Source organism: Eurytemora carolleeae, unplaced genomic scaffold (assembly GCF_000591075.1).
Source record: "Eurytemora carolleeae unplaced genomic scaffold, Eaff_2.0 scaffold1516, whole genome shotgun sequence".
NCBI classification, from domain to species: domain Eukaryota; kingdom Metazoa; phylum Arthropoda; class Copepoda; order Calanoida; family Temoridae; genus Eurytemora; species Eurytemora carolleeae.
The window spans coordinates 51,137-71,744 of NW_019397442.1; the positions used below are offsets into that span (position 1 = coordinate 51,137).

Genomic DNA, 20,608 nt, shown 5'->3' on the forward strand with positions numbered 1-20,608 from the left:
ATTTTTGCATATTTGAAATGGCATGGTCAAGGGCTTTTCAAAAATGTATAATTTGTCATTTTTTGGACAAATTTTTTTTTGCAAACATTTTTACTATAAAACTGGATTTTGCGATAAAAAATTCAGACTCAATTCCTTTGGAAATTTTTTTGCAGATTCTAAAAGTAGAGCACAAGAGCTTTCTAATGATGTATCATTTGTCATATTTGGACATAAAACATGGGATTTAGAGGGGGGGGTCAAATTGACCCCCCCCCAGCGTATCCTGGTTTTCAAGTACCCCAGCGGGGATAGGGTTAAACCCAACTACCCTAACTACCAAACTTCTTCACTTTATTAACTTTATAGTTGTAAACCAATTTTGCTAAAAATTATTTCGGATAGAAAGGAAGTGTAGATCACGGTCAAACGTACAGTACATTCAATAAAATTGAATACTGTGCAAATTTTGTAACTTATTCATGATTCCAATTTCTCTCCTTAAAATATAAGTAGGCAATTCTATAGAACACCTTGCCAAATCAAATTCTTTGTTTAATAATTATTTTAAGGTTGAGTTCTAAGGTTTCCAATTAAAATAAACAAATAATAAACATATATAAACTTGTTTAGGTATCTAGAACTTTGATGTTCAAATATATTGCAATAATTAAATTTAATTAAAGCTGGTGCCGCGTAAATTATTTTCCTGAAATAAATATTGAGAGGGCGTCCATATATGAAGGATGGGATATTAATGAAGATATAAAAATCCAATATTTATTGCAAATTCCAGCTGAAAAGCAAAAGATGTGCAAAAACTGTCTCGAGAAATTGATATAAAACTGTGTCAAATTATACGAAAATTCATATTTAGCAAATACGCAACCAATCTGAAAACGAAGATATCCCAATGAAACCTAATTGTAACTTAGGTTTTCTCCAATTATTATTTTATAATTATTTTTAATAGATATAATTGATAATATTATCTATCAGTCCATATTACATCACAATACCTCCCATCAATGAGAGTTCAGTATAGTGGTCACATGTCTCCGTCTGTATCACGTGATTAAGATTGGAAAAAATTTAAGTTGCAATTAGGTTGCTTTGGGATATCTTCGTTTTCAGATTGGTTGCGTATTCATTTTTCCTTTACAGTACCTTTCAGTCAAAATTTTAGGCAAATCAGGATTTTTTCTTTATTTCTCCCATAAAAAGTTGACTCACTAAATTTGGAGTTTTTAAACCAAGCGAAGAATATTCCCGTGGTTCTACCGAGTTCCTCAATAAAAATATTCTCAGTTAGGGGTTCTATATATATATATTTATAAATCTAATATCATTTTTCAAAGTAAAGTTTAAAGTTATAATAATTACCTAATTATACAGAAATATATAAGTTGTATCAATTCAAATTCTTATTATAAATATATAAAACTTCAAAGACTATGTTATAGCAACTAAATTAATCATACAATTTTCCTTTCCCAAAAATCTGTAAAATTTTTCAGAACATTGTCCAGCTGAAACTATTTCTTTGGTTGAAAGTTTCTGTAAATCATGAATTTTTCTCATCTTCTTTAATTCTGTTTACATGTTTGTTTGTATGGTCATTTATAATTTATGGATCGATTCAAATCACTTTTTAATTTATAAACATGATTTAGCTTGATTCAGGCAGCATATGAATACACTTTCGGTAACTGAAATGATGATATAATTGATAATTTATTGTAATAACACTGATAACTTTTTAATATTAGTTTTTCAGTACAGGCTATTGTATTAAAAAATATTCAAGCTTCTTTAGTATAATATCCCAATTTCAGTAAACGATTTTGTATTGAAGATGTTATGTACTAAAAATAAACAATTACTGTGTCCCATGCTTTTTAAAGTCATAACTTAAGTCCTCATTTTCAGAGTTTTCTGTAGTATATCATAAATTTTGTAAAAGTATAAAACTTTTTAAATTTAAAATTACTATTTCATGGATAATTTTATCTATCTATCTATCTATCTATCTATCTATCTATCTATCTATCTATCTATCTATCTATCTATCTATCTATCTATCTATCTATTTATCTATCTATTTTCTCTTTCTATCTACCTATTATTATGTCTTCTATTTAAGTATTTATAAACATGTTTTGAAAATATTAATGGGTAGTAACAACTTAAAGTCCATTATAACGGTACATATACATGGAGAGGGAGGGGGGTAGAGGGGGTAAAGGGTTGGTTGAGGCTATCGGGGTTAAAGGGGGTCGAATAGAAAGGTAGAGGTCAACACATTGAGTAGAGGGGGGGGGGAGGGGGGTTGAAGCGGTTCAATAATAGATTTAATTTGAAAACAATGTGTGTGTTCTTTTCAAACAAGGTAGACATTTTTTCCAAAACATAACATTCTATGTTTTTCTAGATTTATAAGAAAAAAAACAAATAATTTTAAAAATGGATCTTCATATGAAAGATTTTAGCTACTCACCCCTTCCCTTCTCCAGGTTGCCGGTCTACCTGCCCGACCGGCTGTAGATAGTTTGGTACTGCAGTTAAAGCTGGGATTTAACTGCGCAGTAAAGCTAGAAATGTGGCGGTCAGCACTACTCGTTCTTCTCTGCTCCGTTCAACTCTCTTTACAGTTCTCTATTGAGAAGGTATATTTTCCAAAAGAGATATATATATTCCCCACTTTCCCCCGATTTCCTGCCTGGGCTAGCTGGAACTCCCTCCCCTTGGCGTCTATGCATATTGCTATCGTGGTCTGTTTAATTAATATTCAGCCAGAGGTCACTGAATCTGTAGAAATCTGAGAGAAAAAAAGGGATTCTGCTTCGTTTCTTTTACAATTACATGCATAAACTTCATACTAGCGCCTCTAGTGTCATAAATGTTTTTCAAATCTGCATCTACCTAATTCATCTACTTAATTCATCTACTTAATTCATCTACTTAATTCAGTTTGTACTCAAGAACACCTATACTCTATCTTTATTAACTCTATTTTTTCAACCAAGAAATTTAAATAAAAGGAACCTGTACATAGGGACAGGATCCGTAATAAACATAAAGGTTTTTTTTACCTTAAAAGAATAAGAATAATAACGAATACATCGATGTAATACAATTGCATGATGTAATACAAGAATATAAGTTTACAATATAATACAGTGAAACCCTTAATAACGAATACATCGGAAGAATTTATCAAATGTCCTCTTGACAATTTTTCAATGAGTTTTATACTATATTACGTAAATTTCAGTATTTGCGAAAATAAATAAATAGCCATGAATATGCAGGAACAGTTTTAAAGAGTTCCATATAATCATTTAATTAAAAAACTAAATATCTGCAACATTCCATTATCAGAAAGTGAAGAATATGACATTTGATGAATTCTTTCGATATATTCGTTATTAAGGGTTTCACTGTACATAGTTTTTTTAGCCTTACATAAATTCTGTAAAGTTTCGTAAAATGAAGAAAAAAAATAAGCATACTGGCTTTTAATACTTTTAATACTTTTAATACTGTTAATACTTCTAATACTTTTAATACTTTTAATACTTTTAATACTTTTAATACTTTTAATACTTGTAATACTTGTAATACTTGTAATACTTTTAATACTTTTAATACTTTTAATACTTTTAATACTTTTAATACTTTTAATACTTTTAATACTTTTAATACTTTTAATAAGAACTATCTATCTATCAGATAAGAATTTTGCGTGAGACACCTAGCGGCCAAACTATCGTCCCCCAAAGTACGTGAACAACACGGCCACTGTTTAAACATTTTTATGGAGAGAACGGGCTCTGTGGTAGACGATTATTCAAAACAATGAAGACGACTTTTTATCTAAGTTTTGATTGTAAACAAGCTTTATTCGTAGTACAAGCTTACAAGTAATCAAAGAGAATCTTTAATAATTGACGGCTTTTATTGACTTCTATGTTTATGTGTATTCATGATGTTAAACAGCTTGATATAAATCAAAATTATTCATATTGATATAATCGCCTACCACTATATTTAGAAGGTGACTGCGCTAACACAAGGTAGTAGAGAAGGGAAAAAGATCAGCAGCGCCGTATCTACCAGATTATTCTTTGTATTTGATGAACCAAGCTGCAGGTAAATCACGTCGAAGACGACATTCATTTTTATCATTTTCTTTTTATAAATATGGTTAGTGATTGTAGTCTTCGTTCTTTAGTTAAAATTTCGCGCGAAGAATATTGAAATTTTTCTGGAGATTTTTAGAGCACATTTTTAGAGATTTTTTACTTACAAATTATGCCAATAGTTAGCAAAATTTCTCGAATAGAATATCTCTTTGTTTTCTGGTTTTCTGGTTACCACACAAACCTTTTCTATCATAATTTGATTTTGTCCTTCAGTATTTTCATACAGTGAAACCCTTAATAACGAATACATCGGAATAATTTATCAAATGTCGTCTTGACAATTTTTATACTATATTACGTAAATTTCAGTATTTGCGAAAGTAAATAAATAGCCATGAATACATGCGGGAACCGTTTTAAAGAGTTCCATATAATTATTTAATTAAAAAACTAAATATCTGCAACATTCCATTGTCAGAAAGTGAAGAATACGACATTTGATGAATTCTTTCGATGTATTCGTTGTTAAGGGTTTCACTGTACGTAAATTGGAAAACGATACATATAAAAACTGTATCAGATTTACGAAAAAAGGGCGCAATTGGTTCAGTCGTTCCAAACATGACACCAAGATAATTAAAGTGTTCCTTTAAGCTGAAAACTTGGCTTGTTATTATTGTCACATCATTTATTTTGCATATAATTATGTAACATTTAAATTTTTAAAAGTTTCAAGTCGTCATCAAATATTATTTTTAAATTTTTGTACACTACACTACACTATACAGGGTTTCCGGGAATTAGATGACGAGTTCGAAATCGTCTTTGTTAAGATATAGGGCTGTAAGAGTTTCAGTTTATTTTAATAATCATAATAAAGTTACGAGTACATTTTACGTGGACGGTAACAGGCAAAATGTTGTTTGTATGATTTCAAATAAAAAACTCGTTTAAAAAGTCGATATTAAAATCGTTTCTCAATTCCCTTGCTCATTCCCATTGATGACTTCTTAACCTTATATGCCTTTACTTTTTTATGCTTTATTGTAATAAAATATACATAAGATTGTTTAAAAGTCGTTTTCCACAGATGTATGGGTCTCACTGCATAATGTATGTTTTATATAGGAATTGGCGGTTGATGGTTAAGCCAGATAATACCTTTTCATTGATTTTTTAATCTCTTTATTGCAACCTAAAATATTCAAAAGCTTTTGATAATGTCGTCTTCCTATTCTACAGATTTATGGGTCTATATATTTAAAATTTTCAGGAATTGGTGGTTGATCGTTGAGCCACATTGTTTCCTAGTAGAATCCACTGGACTCGATCCCTTCAGGGTACACACCTGCTGTAAGGTTTACCTCCAGGATAGGATTGACCGGCTGGATCAAGATGGCGGTCATGAGTTTGAATTTATAGAAAATCAGGAAGTAACTGTTGTCAATGCTGACAACTTTGATTGTTGTTGTAAGAAAACAAAGAAGAAGAAATCTTTCACTTTTGGAGATTGCAAGAAGCATCATGGATGGGCAGAGCGTAAAAAGGATAAATGCGACGATGATGATAATGATAGTGATAAAAAAGGGCATGGACATGATGATCACAAACGTCATAAGAATGATGATAAGCACAAGAAGGATGAATGTAAGAAGGATAAGAAGACTGGTTGGTACAATTGTAAATGCAAAGATATCGGAAGCGCAACTGAAATATCTCTGAATGAAACCCGATCTGTTCAGGGAGTTATTATTATAACTGATTTTAAAAATAAAGCTGAAGTTAGCAGGCTTGGTGCAAAAACAGATCTTGAAACCCAATTTGTTTACACGGATACGGGTTCAAGTGCCAGTATTATAATAATAGCTCATGTATCGTTTTCAGTAGAGGCAACTGAGGTTAGTAAGAAGACGACCGTGACTACTCAAATTATTTTAACTGAAAACCCAACCAACCCGGGAATTATTATTGTCGCAGATCAAGCATATTCCATTGAAGCAAATAATATTGTTAAAGAAACAACATTTGACACTCAAGTGATTCTCACCAAATCTGAAGAAAAATCAGATATAATGATCATTGCTGACATATCAAACTCAGCTGCTGTTACCACTATTAGAAAATCAACATCACTGACGATACAGATCATTCTTATTCAAGATACAAGAGTTGCGCTTGATCAACCTCCTACTATTCCAGGAGTCATAATTATAGCTGACATATCAAACTCCGTTGAAGTAAATTCACTTAGTCAATCAACATCACTTGAATCCCAAGTAGTATTTACTGACTCAACAACGCGCTCAAAAATAATAATTATTGTTCATATTTCAAATTCAGCTGTGGCAACTGCTCTAAGCAAAACTATAACCCTTGATGTACAAATTATTCTGACTCAAGTCAAAACCAATCCTGATATCATAATTATAGCAGACAAATCAAATACAGATGTTGCCAATGCTCTCAGTGAAGCTTCAACACTGTCTGCACAAGTAGTTATCAGTGATCCTGAACCTAGTTCAGAAATAATGTTCATTGCAGACATTAAACACTCTGCTGAAGTAAATACTTTGAAAGCAGCCACGTCACTTAGTGTGCAAGTTGTTCTTATAGAATCAACCATTAATATCAATATTCACAATTCGGTTGTATCAAACACCATCATTGAAATAGCAGCATCTATAGTTGAAGCTATAACTACAGTAGCTGAAACAACTACTGAAGCTGAAACAACTACCGAAGTTGAAACAACTACTGAAACTGAAACAACTACTGAATCTGAAACCACCACTGTAGTTGAAACCACTACAGTAGCTGAAACTACTACTGAAGCTGCAACTACTATTGAAGCTGAAACCACTACAGAATCAGAAACTACTACTGATGCTGAAACTACTACTGTGACGGAAACAGCAACGGAAGCTGAAACTACTGCTGTGACGGAAACAGCAACTGAAGCTGAAACTACTACTGTAACTGAGACAGCAACTGAAGCTGAAACTACTACTGTAACTGAGACAGCAACTGAAGCTGAAACTACCACTGTAACTGAGACAGCAACTGAAGCTGCAACCACTACTGTAGCTGAAACAGCAACTGAAGCTCCAACCACTACTCCACTTCTGTAACTGAGACAGCAACTGAAGCTGCAACCACTACTGTAACTGAGACAGCAACTGAAGCAGAAACAACTACAAAAGCTTAAGTTACTGCAACAGCACCAGCAATGGTTTAATTAACATTTATGATAAAAAACTGCATTGGATAAACAATTATTAATAATTTTCTAATTCAAGAAATTAAAAAAGTTTTTGTTCACAATTTAATAACTGTATGTATGTATGAAATATATTTAGAAAACGTTTTAAGCAAAAATTTATCAATGAATTTAATCATATTTGTTGGGTGTGGCCGTAGGTAATAAAAATAAATTATTTTTCTCTTTTGTATCAAAAAGAAACAACTGTTTGTTATCTTGTGCCTTTCTTTTGGACATTTATTAAGTTTTAATTTCGAATTATTAATGGTTAGAAATTTCTTTTTTTACTTTCCTTTTTAAGATTTCATGAAAATAATATTTTTGGTTATTCTCGAAATTTTCGATGCATCCTGTTATGTGTAGAATGATACCCTTTATCTAGTATATTTACAAAAGAGATAAGCAAGGAAAGAAAGACAGGGGGTGAAGAAAAAACAATAATATTTTTTGTTAACATTTCTGTTTAAATATGCAGTGCATTGTGTAAATCTAAATTTATTATAATTTTCAAGTTTTAGTTTAAATTAACATTTTTCTTTGGATGTCCTTATAGGGTTTATCAGACGTTTCTAAAATAACTCTCAGTTTATTCAATTCATGTTTAGTCGGTTTACAACTTTATAAATTTATGTTTAGTCGGTTTACAACTTTATGAAATAAATGATGAAAATCTTACACTGATGTCTCGTTTAAAAGTGGTGAAGCAGATTCACAAAGAAATTGAGTCTTTGCCACAAACTCAAATTTTCTAATCCCTATATCTTTGCAACCCAATGCCGTAGACCTTCGATATTTCAAACCATGAATTAACTGGTAGATCAAATAATCTAAGTTTGAAATATCAAAGGTTTGCACCATCAAGTTGCTAAGATATAAGGATTAGAAAATTTGAGTTTGTGACAAAGACAAAGTCCTTTTCTCTGACATTGAAAAGTAAAATTTCAATTGTTTTAGAAATGGTAAAAATGTTTTTTTGTGTGTATCATCAATCAATTTCACTATTAAACGTCATATATACAAATTTTTGTTCAAATCAATTCGTGGTTATAGGTTGCAAATACAAAATTTCCAAGTAGAGAACTTATGTATAATTATTTTCGCTGCAATCGGTTTAAAAAATAATAACGACAGAACGAATTACAGAACTTAATATGTTGCTACTTTACGCATCGGTACTGTTAGTGAGTGTACATACTGTACATTCATCTTCATGTACTGCCTTCTCTGTATCAGAATGTACGGTAAGTAAATGTTTTTATTACATGGTTTGCGCAAAATCATTATGTTTAATTTTTTCAATAACATTGCATTTTACAAATGTTATTTTTAAAAAGAATGATTAAAAATAATTACAGAAATATGTGATAAATGTGAATTACATGTTTACTTTCTTCTTCCTCATACTGTAGGTGAAATTTTAAATGTAGATTTACAAATCTGTAACCACACAAGGTTTGGCTATTCATCCATTTTTAATTTTGAAAACGGATTATTTTACATTGTGGTTTCTCCACAAAAGTGACTTGCGCATTTCAGTCGCAGGAAATTAATGTAGGAACTATCAGATTTAAACACTTTTCAGGCTGGAAAAACGACATTATCTTCCACATTATCAATCAGAAAAATGTTTCAATGGTACTGTTGGGAATTGGGCGTGCTCATATTTTATCCAGGAGGGGGCTTAAACTTATTTTTCATATCCATGCCGAGAATTGAATCCTCCTAAAATCATAGTTCTCACTTCTTCACAGAATATTATTATTATGTACTCTAGTATATGAAAAATTCAACGCAACAACTCATATTATCAAATATTCAACGAGTTGGTTTTACAATTTATTATTATTATTTACACAAACACGACGAATAGAAATAAGAAAAAACTATACGAATCAATAAGCATGAATAAAGATTATCCAGAGTTAGGAAGATCTCCAGGAGAACCTATTATTCAGGGAGCTGGTCTTCAACTGCCATTTTCCCCCAAATTTCACTCCACCCTAGCCTAGATTTGGCGGAATTGGTCTCATTCTTTGGTTAACGGGTCGGGCATTTGGTATTAATTCAATTTTAAATGTTTCCCAAGTAGTTTTACCCACTTTACATTCCTCAGTGGTAAAAATATCCTGGTTATCATTTATCATTGAGTACACCATATTTTTCACATTTACGTTTTCTCGCAAAATTTTATTTTCATTCCATTTTAATTCTGCCCAAATTTTCTCTGTGACCGCAGGATCCTTCACCCCATTTTTTACAACATTTACAACAGGTTTAGTTTTGTTTTCAAAAATCATAGAGCCATGAGCTATTAATTGATTGGGCGAAATAATTACATCTTTATCAGATAAATTTGAGTACATAATAACAAGTGACTTATCTTTTTGTTGGGTTTTATGACGATACACTACAGGTAGAGCACCATCAAGGAGTCCTTCATCAAGGGGCTGTACATGCACCTCTACTGCTTGAGTTGTTTGCTTGGGAATTTTTACAAAGTTTTTAGATGTTAACAGCAGAATAGGCGCACCTTCATTATCAATAGCAAAGTCTTGAGGGGGAAGGGGTGGGACTTCGGACCTGAAGCTGAAACTACTACTGTAACTGAGACAGCAACTGAAGCTGCAACTACTACTCTACTACTGTAACTGAGACAGCAACTGAAGCTGAAACTACTACTGTAACTGAGACAGCAACTGAAGCTGAAACTACCACTGTAACTGAGACAGCAACGACGGGCTGTGCACAATCTGTGCACTAGATTGGTCTAAAATGGGGCTCAGACTGTTTGTTTTTAAAAAATTTATCCCTATAATAACTGGCAGAGATAAATTATTCAAAACAACAGCTGAGCCTGAAAATATGGTTGAAAGATTATTAAACCTAATTCTAACTTTTAACTGTCCTACTGTTTCCATCGTCGAATTTGAACTAGCCCCATTTGCTGAGTCCAACTCCGACGGTACTAAATTTTCAATTTTTTCTCTCAAATTGTTAATGAAAAAATACTCACTGATAGCGACGCCTGTTGGTATAAGGGCGCCGGTATCGATTAAAATCTTCGTGTTTTTAAAATCTTTACCTGTACACTCCATGTCCATTGATACATTACCCTCCAGGAATGAAGTTGCTTCAATCAGGTTGATATCAGATCTTCTAGGCCTTCGGTTGTCTGGTGCGAATCTGCCCTTCTTGATTATGGAACTTGCTCTTGCATTTGACACAGTACATTTTCTGACCATTTTTGACGCAGTCAGAGTGCTTATGATTTTGACCACAATAACGGCATACTAAGGTTCAGCAATCACACATATAATGCGGTGATCCGCACTTGAAACAGACTGGAGATTTTGCTTCTCTTTGCTGGATTGCATTTACATTTTGTTCAGGGTGTGAGCTTTTGACCCTTTGTTGGAATTGGAGTACAGAATCACATAGCGTGGTCCATTGGAACAGGACAGTAATAACAATGGAGTTGAAACCCTCGCAAATCTTCTTTAGCAAGAGAGACGCCTGTGACATTGTCCATCCTGAACTAGGCCCCCAAGCATCCTCTGCGGTATCACGAGCTTTTTGCAGATAGGTTTGGACAGTTTCCGAGTTTGTCTGACGAAATCCTTTGTAAATATCCATCATAGCTTGATCTTGAGAGATGGGGCTGTGGACCACAGTAGTGATGAGTTGCAGGAGGTTTAGGTAGGAGTAGGAGTCTTCTCTAGCTTCTTGACCAACATCCAGATTGAGAATGCGTTGTTTTAAACTCAAAGAACACGAGTTATAAACAAGCGCGATTCTGCCGACTCGACTATTTACGAAAAATTTGTCGAAAATGTCGGAATAATGCGCAGACCAGTACTTGAGAGATTTTGTAGAAAAATCTTGTTCCTTCAGGTTCTCGACCACCTTGGATATTATCTTCGTTTCCGTTTCAGTCAACTGATCCCATGGCATAGGAGACTTGGTTTCTTGAGTGGGGACAGTTTTTGCCTTGATAAGTTGGGATATTTTAGATTTATCATCTTCCCGGGCGAGAGAAATTCTTGCTTCATTCGTCAGGGTGTTGGTTAATGATTTCTTTACTGATTTGTCGATGTCAGGAATTTTTTCTACGGCGTCTTCGAACAGTTCAACTTGTGATGCGACAGGATCTTTAGAGGCTGGCAAAAATACATCTTTTAACCATGTGAGGAACCAGTCCGGCTTTCCCGCATTGCGGGATGGTCCTGCGGCTTCGTTGTCCATCCTAGTAGAAAAGAATAAAGTAGGGACTAATGAAAAACTTAAATTTGAAAAACATTTCGTCCATTTTTGTCTCTAACATTTTAACTTAACTCGCGTCAAATTTAACTTTTGTCAATCTGTCGAAAATCCTAGAGCTTGATGAAAATATTTGCGCCATACTCTTACACTTATTAATTAACGATTAAAAAAAATAAAGATAAGGCCGTTTTACCTTGGAATTAATAGTTAAACGTTCACAATTGTAAAAGTAACTGGTAACTGTGGCGTAGGTTGAGTTAGCGTCTATTTTCAATGCCGCGTTTCGCGCAAGCTCACCGATAGTACTCTAGCATTTTGGTTAGGGTGGACCGAAATGAAACAGAACTATTTCGTCGAATATTATCAAAAATGAGTGTTGTTATTTGGGCTTCCAATTTTGCAACTGTATCACCATCTAGTATATGAAAAATACAAGGCAACAACTCATATTTTCAAATATTCAACGAGTCGGTTTTACAATTTATTATTATTATTTACACAAACACGAATAGAAATAAGAAAATACTATACGAATCAATAAGCATGAATAAAGATTATCCAGAGTTAGGAAGATCTCCAGGGGAACCTATTATTCAGGGAGCTGGTCTTCAACTGCCATTTTCCCCCAAATTTCACTCCACCCTAGCCTAGAGCTTAACCCTAGTTCCCCGGGAGCTGGCCTGCCATCCCACCAGCACCCGGGCCTCTGGAATAACGGAACAATTGGCGTGGCTTGGGTTATTTATAGGATTCACATACAAACTCAAATAAATCCATTAGGTCTATACAAGGGATAGAAAGAAAAAGAGGGGGGGCGCAACCCCTTCTTGATCGCAGGAAGGATCAACACATCACTTTTCCTGCTACAGTACATTGTACAAGAACAAGAAGACGACAAGAATTCTACAGTTTTCCGGTTCCGGGGTTGTGAAAAATAAATTTAGTTTAGGTTATCTCATAATATACAAGGGTGATGCTAATACCATCTATTTCAGGGTGATACTAACATCATCTATTTAAGGGGATGCTAACACTACCTATTTCAGGGTGATGCTGACACTATCTGTTTCAGGGTGATACTAACATCATCTATTTCAGGGTGATACTAACACTATCTATTTCAGGGTGATACTGACACCATCTATTTCAGGGTGATACTGACACCATCTATTTCAGGGTGATGCTGACACCATCTATTTCAGGGTGATGCTGACACCATCTATTTCAGAGTGATGCTGACACCATCTATTTCAGGGTTATACTAACATCATCTATTTAAGGGTGATGCTAACACTATTTATTTCAGGGTGATGCTGACACTATCTATTTCAGGGTGATACTAACATCATCTATTTCAGGGTGATACTGACACAATCTATTTCAGGGTGATGCTAACATCATCTATTTCAGGGTGATGCTGACACTATCTATTTCACGGTGATGCTAACACCATATATTCAAGGGTGATGCTGACACCATCTATTTCAAGGTGATGCTGACATCATCTATTTCAGGGTGATGATATTACTATCTGTTTAAGGTGATGCGAACATCACCTATTTAAAGTTGATGCTGACACCATCTATTTCAGGGTTATGCTAACACCATCTATTTCAGGGTGATACTAACATTTAAGAATGATGTGAATACCATATATTTCAGGGTGATGTTAACACTATCTATTTAAGGGTGATGTTAATACTATCTATTTCAGGGTGATGTTAACACCATCTATTTCAGGGTGATGTTAAAACTATCTATTTTAGGGTGATGCTGACACCCTCTATTTCAGGGTGATGCTGACACTATCTATTTAAGGGTGATGTTAACACCATCTATTTCAGGGTGATGTTAACACTATCTATTTAAGGGTGATGCTAACACCATCTATTTCAGGGTGATGTTAACACTATCTATTTAAGGGTGATGCTAACACCATCTATTTCAGGGTGATGTTGACACCATCTATTTAATGGTGATCCTGACACCATCTATTTAATGGTGGTGCTAATCCCATCTATTTCAGGGTGATGGTAATGCCATCTATCTTGAGTTAAACACAAGCAGAGACAAATGTCAACAATATTGTGCTATTGAGGATCAGTGCAAATTCTACAGGTTCCTTTTTCTTAATTTTCAAAATGTGTGTTCACATCTGAGCATTTACAAGTTTTTTTCGTGGATTTATAAAATTTTTCAAAATCTTTTTTTTCGGAGACACTCTTTTGTAATTCTGAGCTTCCATAAACCTTGCCTCACAAAATTTGGGCCCCGATCGATTGTGCCGTTTTAAAGTTTATCGGTTACAAACATACAGACACACAGACTCGTTTATATATAGACTAGCCTTAGAGGGCGCTTCGCGCCCATCTTCTAAATTAATTGTGAACATGTTCTCTTTGTGTACATCGTAAAACAAAACAAAAATAATTCGCGGATTTTCACAAAAAATTTCGTGGATTTTCAAAATTTTCAAAAATTTAATGAAGATCAAATTTTGATGGAGACAAATATTTGAAATTTTGATCATTCATAAACCTTCCCTGGGGTCCCTAGATGTCCCACAAAAAATTTGGGCCCGATCGGTTCAGCCGTTTTGACGTTTATTGGATACAAACAAACAGACAAGCCAAATTTATATATAGATGTATAATGTCTTTGTGTTCATTTTAGTTTTATATTTAGATATTCTGATAAACCAGTTCAGGGTGTTAACTGTTTACTTTACCAGGAACCTTTTAGAACTTACGTCGGACATTGTAACGTCAGGTTAGAACATTTAGTTAGATATATCGAGCACCTTGGTAAAGATAACGAATATTTTGTTAAAAATTTAGTTAAATATAACTAACATTTAGAAAAATATATCGAACATTTAGTTAGACATAACGAACATTTATTTAATCATAACTATAATTTAGTCTGATAAACCTAACATTTAGTTAAGTATATCGAACATTTAGTCAGAGAAAACTAATATTTATTTAAATAAAACTATAATTTAGTTAGATATAACGAATATTGAATTAGATACAACGAAAATTTATTTAGATATAACACACATTTTTGAAGATATAACGAACATTTAGTTAAACTTAACGAACATCTGGGTAGATAAAATAAACATCTTTTATTTATTAAAAATTTTGAATGGTAGAAAACTCAGCGGGAGCGGTTGAGTTATATTATAGTGTCTAGTGTCTACGCAGTCTTGTATAAGAATTTTTTTTTCTCGAATTAAAAAGATGTTCAACCGCTGTAATTGTAATATTTTCGTTAACACTATGATGATTTTTCAGCAACTATTTTTAATATTTTGAACAACTTTATGCTTTCAACCGCTCATGGAAAATAGCTTTTATTGAAAAACGGTTTTGCTCTTAACCTCTGGATTTATGATTTTGAACAACTTTTTTGCTTTCTTTGAACTGGGTTTAAGATTTTCCAGCAATTTTTTTGTTTTCAACCACTGGATTTTTAGATTTTTTTTCTTGAAAAACATTTTTTCTAGATGCAGGACTTTTAATAACTTTTTTGTTTTCAACCGCTAGCTTTAAGAATTTTCAGCAACTTTTTGCTTTCAACCGCTATATTTTAGATTTTCAGCAAACTATTGGGTTTCAGATTTTTCAGCGACGTTTTTTGTTTTCAACCGTTGGGTTGCTTTTAACCACTGGAAAACAGTTTTTCATGAAAAACGTTTTCTTTCAACCAATGGGTTTAACATTTAAAATAAACCGCTTGTTCAACCGCTCGTTCAATCGCTCGTTCAACCACTCATTCAACTGCTCGTTCAACCACTTGTTCAACTGCTCGTTCAACCACTTGTTCAACTGCTCGGCCAACCTCTAGTTTAACCGCTTGTTAAATTGCTAGTTCAATCGCTCGTTCAACCACTCGTTCAATTGCTCATTTAACCGCTTGTTTAACCCCTCGGTAAATTGCTTGTTCAACCACTCGTTCAACCCTCGTTCAACCGCTCCCACTGAGCTTTTTTTTTTTCTTAGATCCGGGCCAAAAGAAAAGGCTCCAAACTGTTTAGAACCGACTGAAGGTAAAATACATTAATTTTAACCTACCCTGGTTAGGCGGGTGCAAACTGCATCTAGTAAATTGTGATTGTTTATTTGTAATATCTTATGCTCTGTAGTTGAATAAAAGTATGAATGAATGAATGAACCAAAACAGATTGTAAAATACTGTTTAAATCCCCCCCCCCGCATTTTTGTCGTTTTAAATTTATTTTCTCTTGATAAATCCTATTGGAAGGAACTGAACACTTGTCATAAACTCCTTACATCTTTACAACGTGATGTTATAGTCCTTGATATTTGAACTATTGGAAGGAACTGAACACTTGTCATAAACTCCTTACATCTTTACAACGTGATGTTTCAGTCCTTGATATTTGAACTATTGGAAGGAACTGAACACTTGTCATAAACTCCTTACATCTTTACAACGTGATGTTTCAGTCCTTGATATTTGAACTATTGGAAGGAACTGAACACTTGTCATAAACTCCTTACATCTTTACACCGTGATGTTTCAGTCCTTGATATTTGAACTATTATTTAAATATTGGAAAAATTGAGGCCAGTGTTCAGTTCCATTTATAGGAAAAAGTAATAAAAAAATAAAACAATAATAAATGATGGGAGCTAAGAAAACACTGTCAATAATAAATGATGGGAGATAAGAAAAAAGAGAAATATTAGGGGGTTCACCGTTTTAATGTGCTTTTATTTAAAAAAATGTTTTTTTTTGTTTAAATATATTTCCTTTGTAGATTCCTGTGATGTGGTTCAAGGGGGTAAATGTATTTATACTGGAGTTACAGTAGAATCATTCGATTCTCTTCAGATGGAGGTAATTATGCTACAACATACATAGATAGGACAACATTGATTCATTTTCCACAACATATATAGATAGGAGAACATTAGTTTATTTTTCACAGAATATATAGATAGGACAACATTGAATCATTTTCCACTGATTGTATAGATAGGGCAACGATTGATATAGTTCAGATGGAGGGAATTATACTAAAGAATATATAGATCGGACAACAATTGATTTAGTTCAGATGGAGGGAATTATACTAAAGAATATATAGATCGGACAACAATTGATTTAGTTCAGATGGAGGGAATTATACTAAAGAATATATAGATCGGACAACAATTGATTTAGTTCAGATGGAGGGAATTATACTAAAGAATATATAGATCGGACAACAATTGATTTAGTTCAGATGGAGGGAATTATACTAAAGAATATATAGATCGGACAACAATTGATTTAGTTCAGATGGAGGGAATTATACTAAAGAATATATAGATCGGACAACAATTGATTTAGTTCAGATGGAGGGAATTATACTAAAGAATATATAGATCGGACAACAATTGATTTAGTTCAGATGGAGGGAATTATACTAAAGAATATATAGATCGGACAACAATTGATTTAGTTCAGATGGAGGGAATTATACTAAAGAATATATAGATCGGACAACAATTGATTTAGTTCAGATGGAGGGAATTATNCAATTCAATCCAAAGTCATAGTAATCATTTTACAGAATATTTAATCTTTCCGAAATTTTCACCTTAATGAATTTAAGATATTGATTTGTAATAAACAGGGTGTCCCACGAAACATGACAATTGGTGAATAGTTTTGAATGTCTTCTTCCATATGCTGTATTAGATATTAAAGACTTTTTGCAGTTTATTTAGCTTTACTGAAATATATTTTACTTAGAAATCAATTTTACTTTAATATGGATGCCATAAAATATTTATTATTATTCTCTATGGCAACAAACAACTTGACATATTATGGAAGAAGACATTTTAAACTATTCACCAACTGTCATGTTTCTTGGGACACCCTGTAGTATATTAAAAACAATGTATATTCTTTAAGGAATGTATGGCATTATGTGCCATTAATCCCAATTGCAAACTTTGGATCCATGAAAAAGAGTCTACGGTAAAACAATTATAAAAATAAATTCAAATATTTGGACATTACAATTTTTTAATTCGTATCTATATCCAGAAAAAAGGGGTCTCAGAAAGTCTTTTAGCGTTTATGTCACATTTAAAATAAATTTGCACCCATAAATCTTTTTTGTTGTGAAACCGTGAAATTTAAGGAATGTTAAATTAGACAAATATTTTTTTATTTGAAAACTAAAGTCTGTGTTCATTTGACTATTAACAATCATAACTTGAATCTATCGGTCATCTTTCTATTCAACAGTTTTATGGATCTGACTGTCTGTATTATATCCCTGTAATTTATTTTTAGAAAATTTTGTTTATAAAAAAAAATTTGTTTAAAGGAATGCCAACTTTTGGACTCTTCTGAAATCATATGTTTGGAAACATTTGGTCCGCGAAGGTAAAAGAAAAATATTTGAAAAAATGCAGGATGATTACTGTTTATTTTTAATGTATTAAAAGCGAGTTAGGGTCTTGTTATGATCGGGAAACTCTGTAGAATTGCACGGGGAATGTTCAGAAAGATTTGTCTTTAGATCACAATTTGAACCATTATACATAATATTTTATCCTTTAGATCACAATTTGAACCATTATACATAATATTTTATCCTTTAGATCACAATTTGAACCATTATACATAATATGTTATCCTTTTTCTTAAATACTTTTTTGTCAGCATATACATTTGAATGAATAAGTATAAAATAAACAAATCCGTAAGTTTAAAGATTGTTGAACTATAGACCAAAACACGTTTGATTTCAAATAAATGAAACCGAATGCTTCTCACTCTGGTTAGTCCGGGGTGGACTTAAGAGAAAGTTTAGATTTTATGCAAATCTTATTTCAAAACTAGTAATATACATAATTTTTAAAAATTCTGGAGTGTATTTATTTTCTGCTTATATTTTTCCCCAAGCCTTGCTTATTTTTTTTTATAAAAATTATAACGATATCAGAATTATGCTTGTTGGTAGTTAATATGCCCGATTTTTTAATAAGATAATTAGTTAAAAAAAATACAAAAAAAACTAATAATAAATCAGCCATATTATTAAAAGGTTCAATTATTTAAGTTAAAAGAACTGAAAGCGTAGTAAATGACAATGCCCGATTCACAACAATACCCATAAAAGCTGTGTCTCTTTAATTATGAATCAAATATCAATGTTTATAATCTTTAAAACTGATTATTGTGGTTTTTCTACAAAAGTATCTTGCGTATTTTTACCGCAGAAAAACATATAGGAATTATCAGAATTAAACACTTTTAAAGGAAGTGTTCGAGAAAAACGAAATTGGGTATAGGCTTAAGGCGAAAAATAATCGCTTTTGATCGCTACTAATCTTCCTTCTATCTGTTGCGTCTATAAGGAGAAAATTGTTGCAAACGACTTGTACCGAATAACGTAGAGTCCATACAAGTTGAGAAAGTTGAAACATACAACTCGGATCGTAAAAAAAAATCAATTTAATATCAACAAGCCATTTAGATATTAAAACCTATAGTCATCGATTAATTTTTGACGCATTCTTGTACAGTAGATATTTTATAATATTTTGTATTTTTTTAAATACAATGCATTCAAGCGCCAATTAGTTTGTCCGCCAGGTGTCTCTGCTCTCGATGCTCTTTATGATTCCACGTGGCAGAGACACCTAGCGGAAAAAATTGTTGTTTTAAGAGCATTGTATATAAAACAAATAAAAAATATTATGATTTGTTGATATTAAATTGATTTTTTTACGATCATAGTCTTATGTTGCAACTGTCTCAATTTGTATGGACTCTCTAAATTCGGTACTAGTTGTTTTTAAAAAGTTCTCCTTATAGATGCAACAGTAGAAGTAAGATTAGTAGCGATCAAAAGCGATTATTTTTTGCCGTAAGCCTATACCCCCTTTCCTTTTTTGCGAACACTCCCTTTAAACCTAGAAAAAAACGACAATATCTTCAACATTATTGAGCATAGAAACTAAAGGTTTCAAGGGTACCGTTGTGAATCGGGAAATTGTCATCTTTGCATGGAGGGTCACTTCAATTTACACCTGCAGTCCCTTTAAACAGATGTCTGATAGGCTATAGCTGGCACCAAAGTATACTATGAAGCATGATCTATACAATTTCACTTCAAAGAAGAACATCAAATATTTAGACTTAACAACTCCAAGTTTCAGGGAGTAAAAAGTTCATAAACAATTTACACAAAACTTGATTAAAACAAAAATAATATTTTGTCATTGAGTAGAGAAAACCCAGAATCATGATTTTTTAAAACGTTTTTTTTTAACAAAACCAAGGAAAAGGTTAGAAATACTTAGAAAAGAAACTGCATCTTAAATCAAACGTTTAGAACTTGGACCCAACTTTAGACTTATAAATACATAAAAAAACTATTCAACCGTTACTGGGACACCCTGTGTATTGTGTATATTCTCATAGTTTCACCCCCACCGAATGTGGAGAAGGCTCAGAACCAAGCACTACTGAAAATCCAGATCAATCAACTCCAAAGGTATTTAAATCAATTCACTCCAACGGTATAAATCAATGTAATTTAAAGCCCAAAGGTAAAAATAAATTTACTACAAAGATATTAATCAATCCACTACAATGATAAAAATCAATTGACTTCAATGACTTCAATGATATAAATCAATTCACTAAAAGATTTACATCAATTCAATCCAAAGGTATAAATAAATTCAACCCAGCAGTAAATGTATTCCAACTTAGGCTATAAATGAATTTCCTACAAAAGTTAAGTGGGTTGACTTTTTTAGAGAAAAATAGCTAAAAGCGTAAGTTAATATTACAAATATATTTAGGATCCTATTATATATATATATTTAGGATCCTATTACAAATATATTTAGGATGCTATTACAAATATATTTAGGATGCTATTACAAATATATTTAGAATCCTATTAGAAATATATTTAGGA

General features: G+C 32.6%; 2 protein-coding genes across 2 annotated transcripts; both read left to right on the plus strand.

Annotated features, from left to right (window-relative positions):
* The first annotated feature begins 2,552 nt into the window (after nt 1–2,552).
* Nucleotides 2,553–7,265, plus strand: LOC111714315 (mucin-22). The gene is made up of 3 exons (XM_023489399.1): nt 2,553–2,645; nt 4,034–4,131; nt 5,398–7,265. The coding sequence occupies exons 1-3, from the start codon at nt 2,577–2,579 to the stop codon at nt 7,250–7,252; spliced, it is 2,022 nt and encodes a 673-aa protein (XP_023345167.1). The 5' UTR covers nt 2,553–2,576; the 3' UTR covers nt 7,253–7,265.
* Nucleotides 7,266–8,513: 1,248 nt separating this feature from the next.
* Nucleotides 8,514–20,176, plus strand: LOC111714316 (uncharacterized; the record flags this gene model as incomplete). Its single annotated transcript, XM_023489400.1, is given in 8 exon segments — nt 8,514–8,624; nt 13,670–13,761; nt 14,329–14,412; nt 15,651–15,697; nt 16,433–16,512; nt 17,578–17,643; nt 17,999–18,057; nt 20,104–20,176. Coding segments are annotated over 8 exon segments (591 nt in total), but the record flags the coding sequence as incomplete, so codon positions are not given.
* Nucleotides 20,177–20,608: the final 432 nt, after the last annotated feature.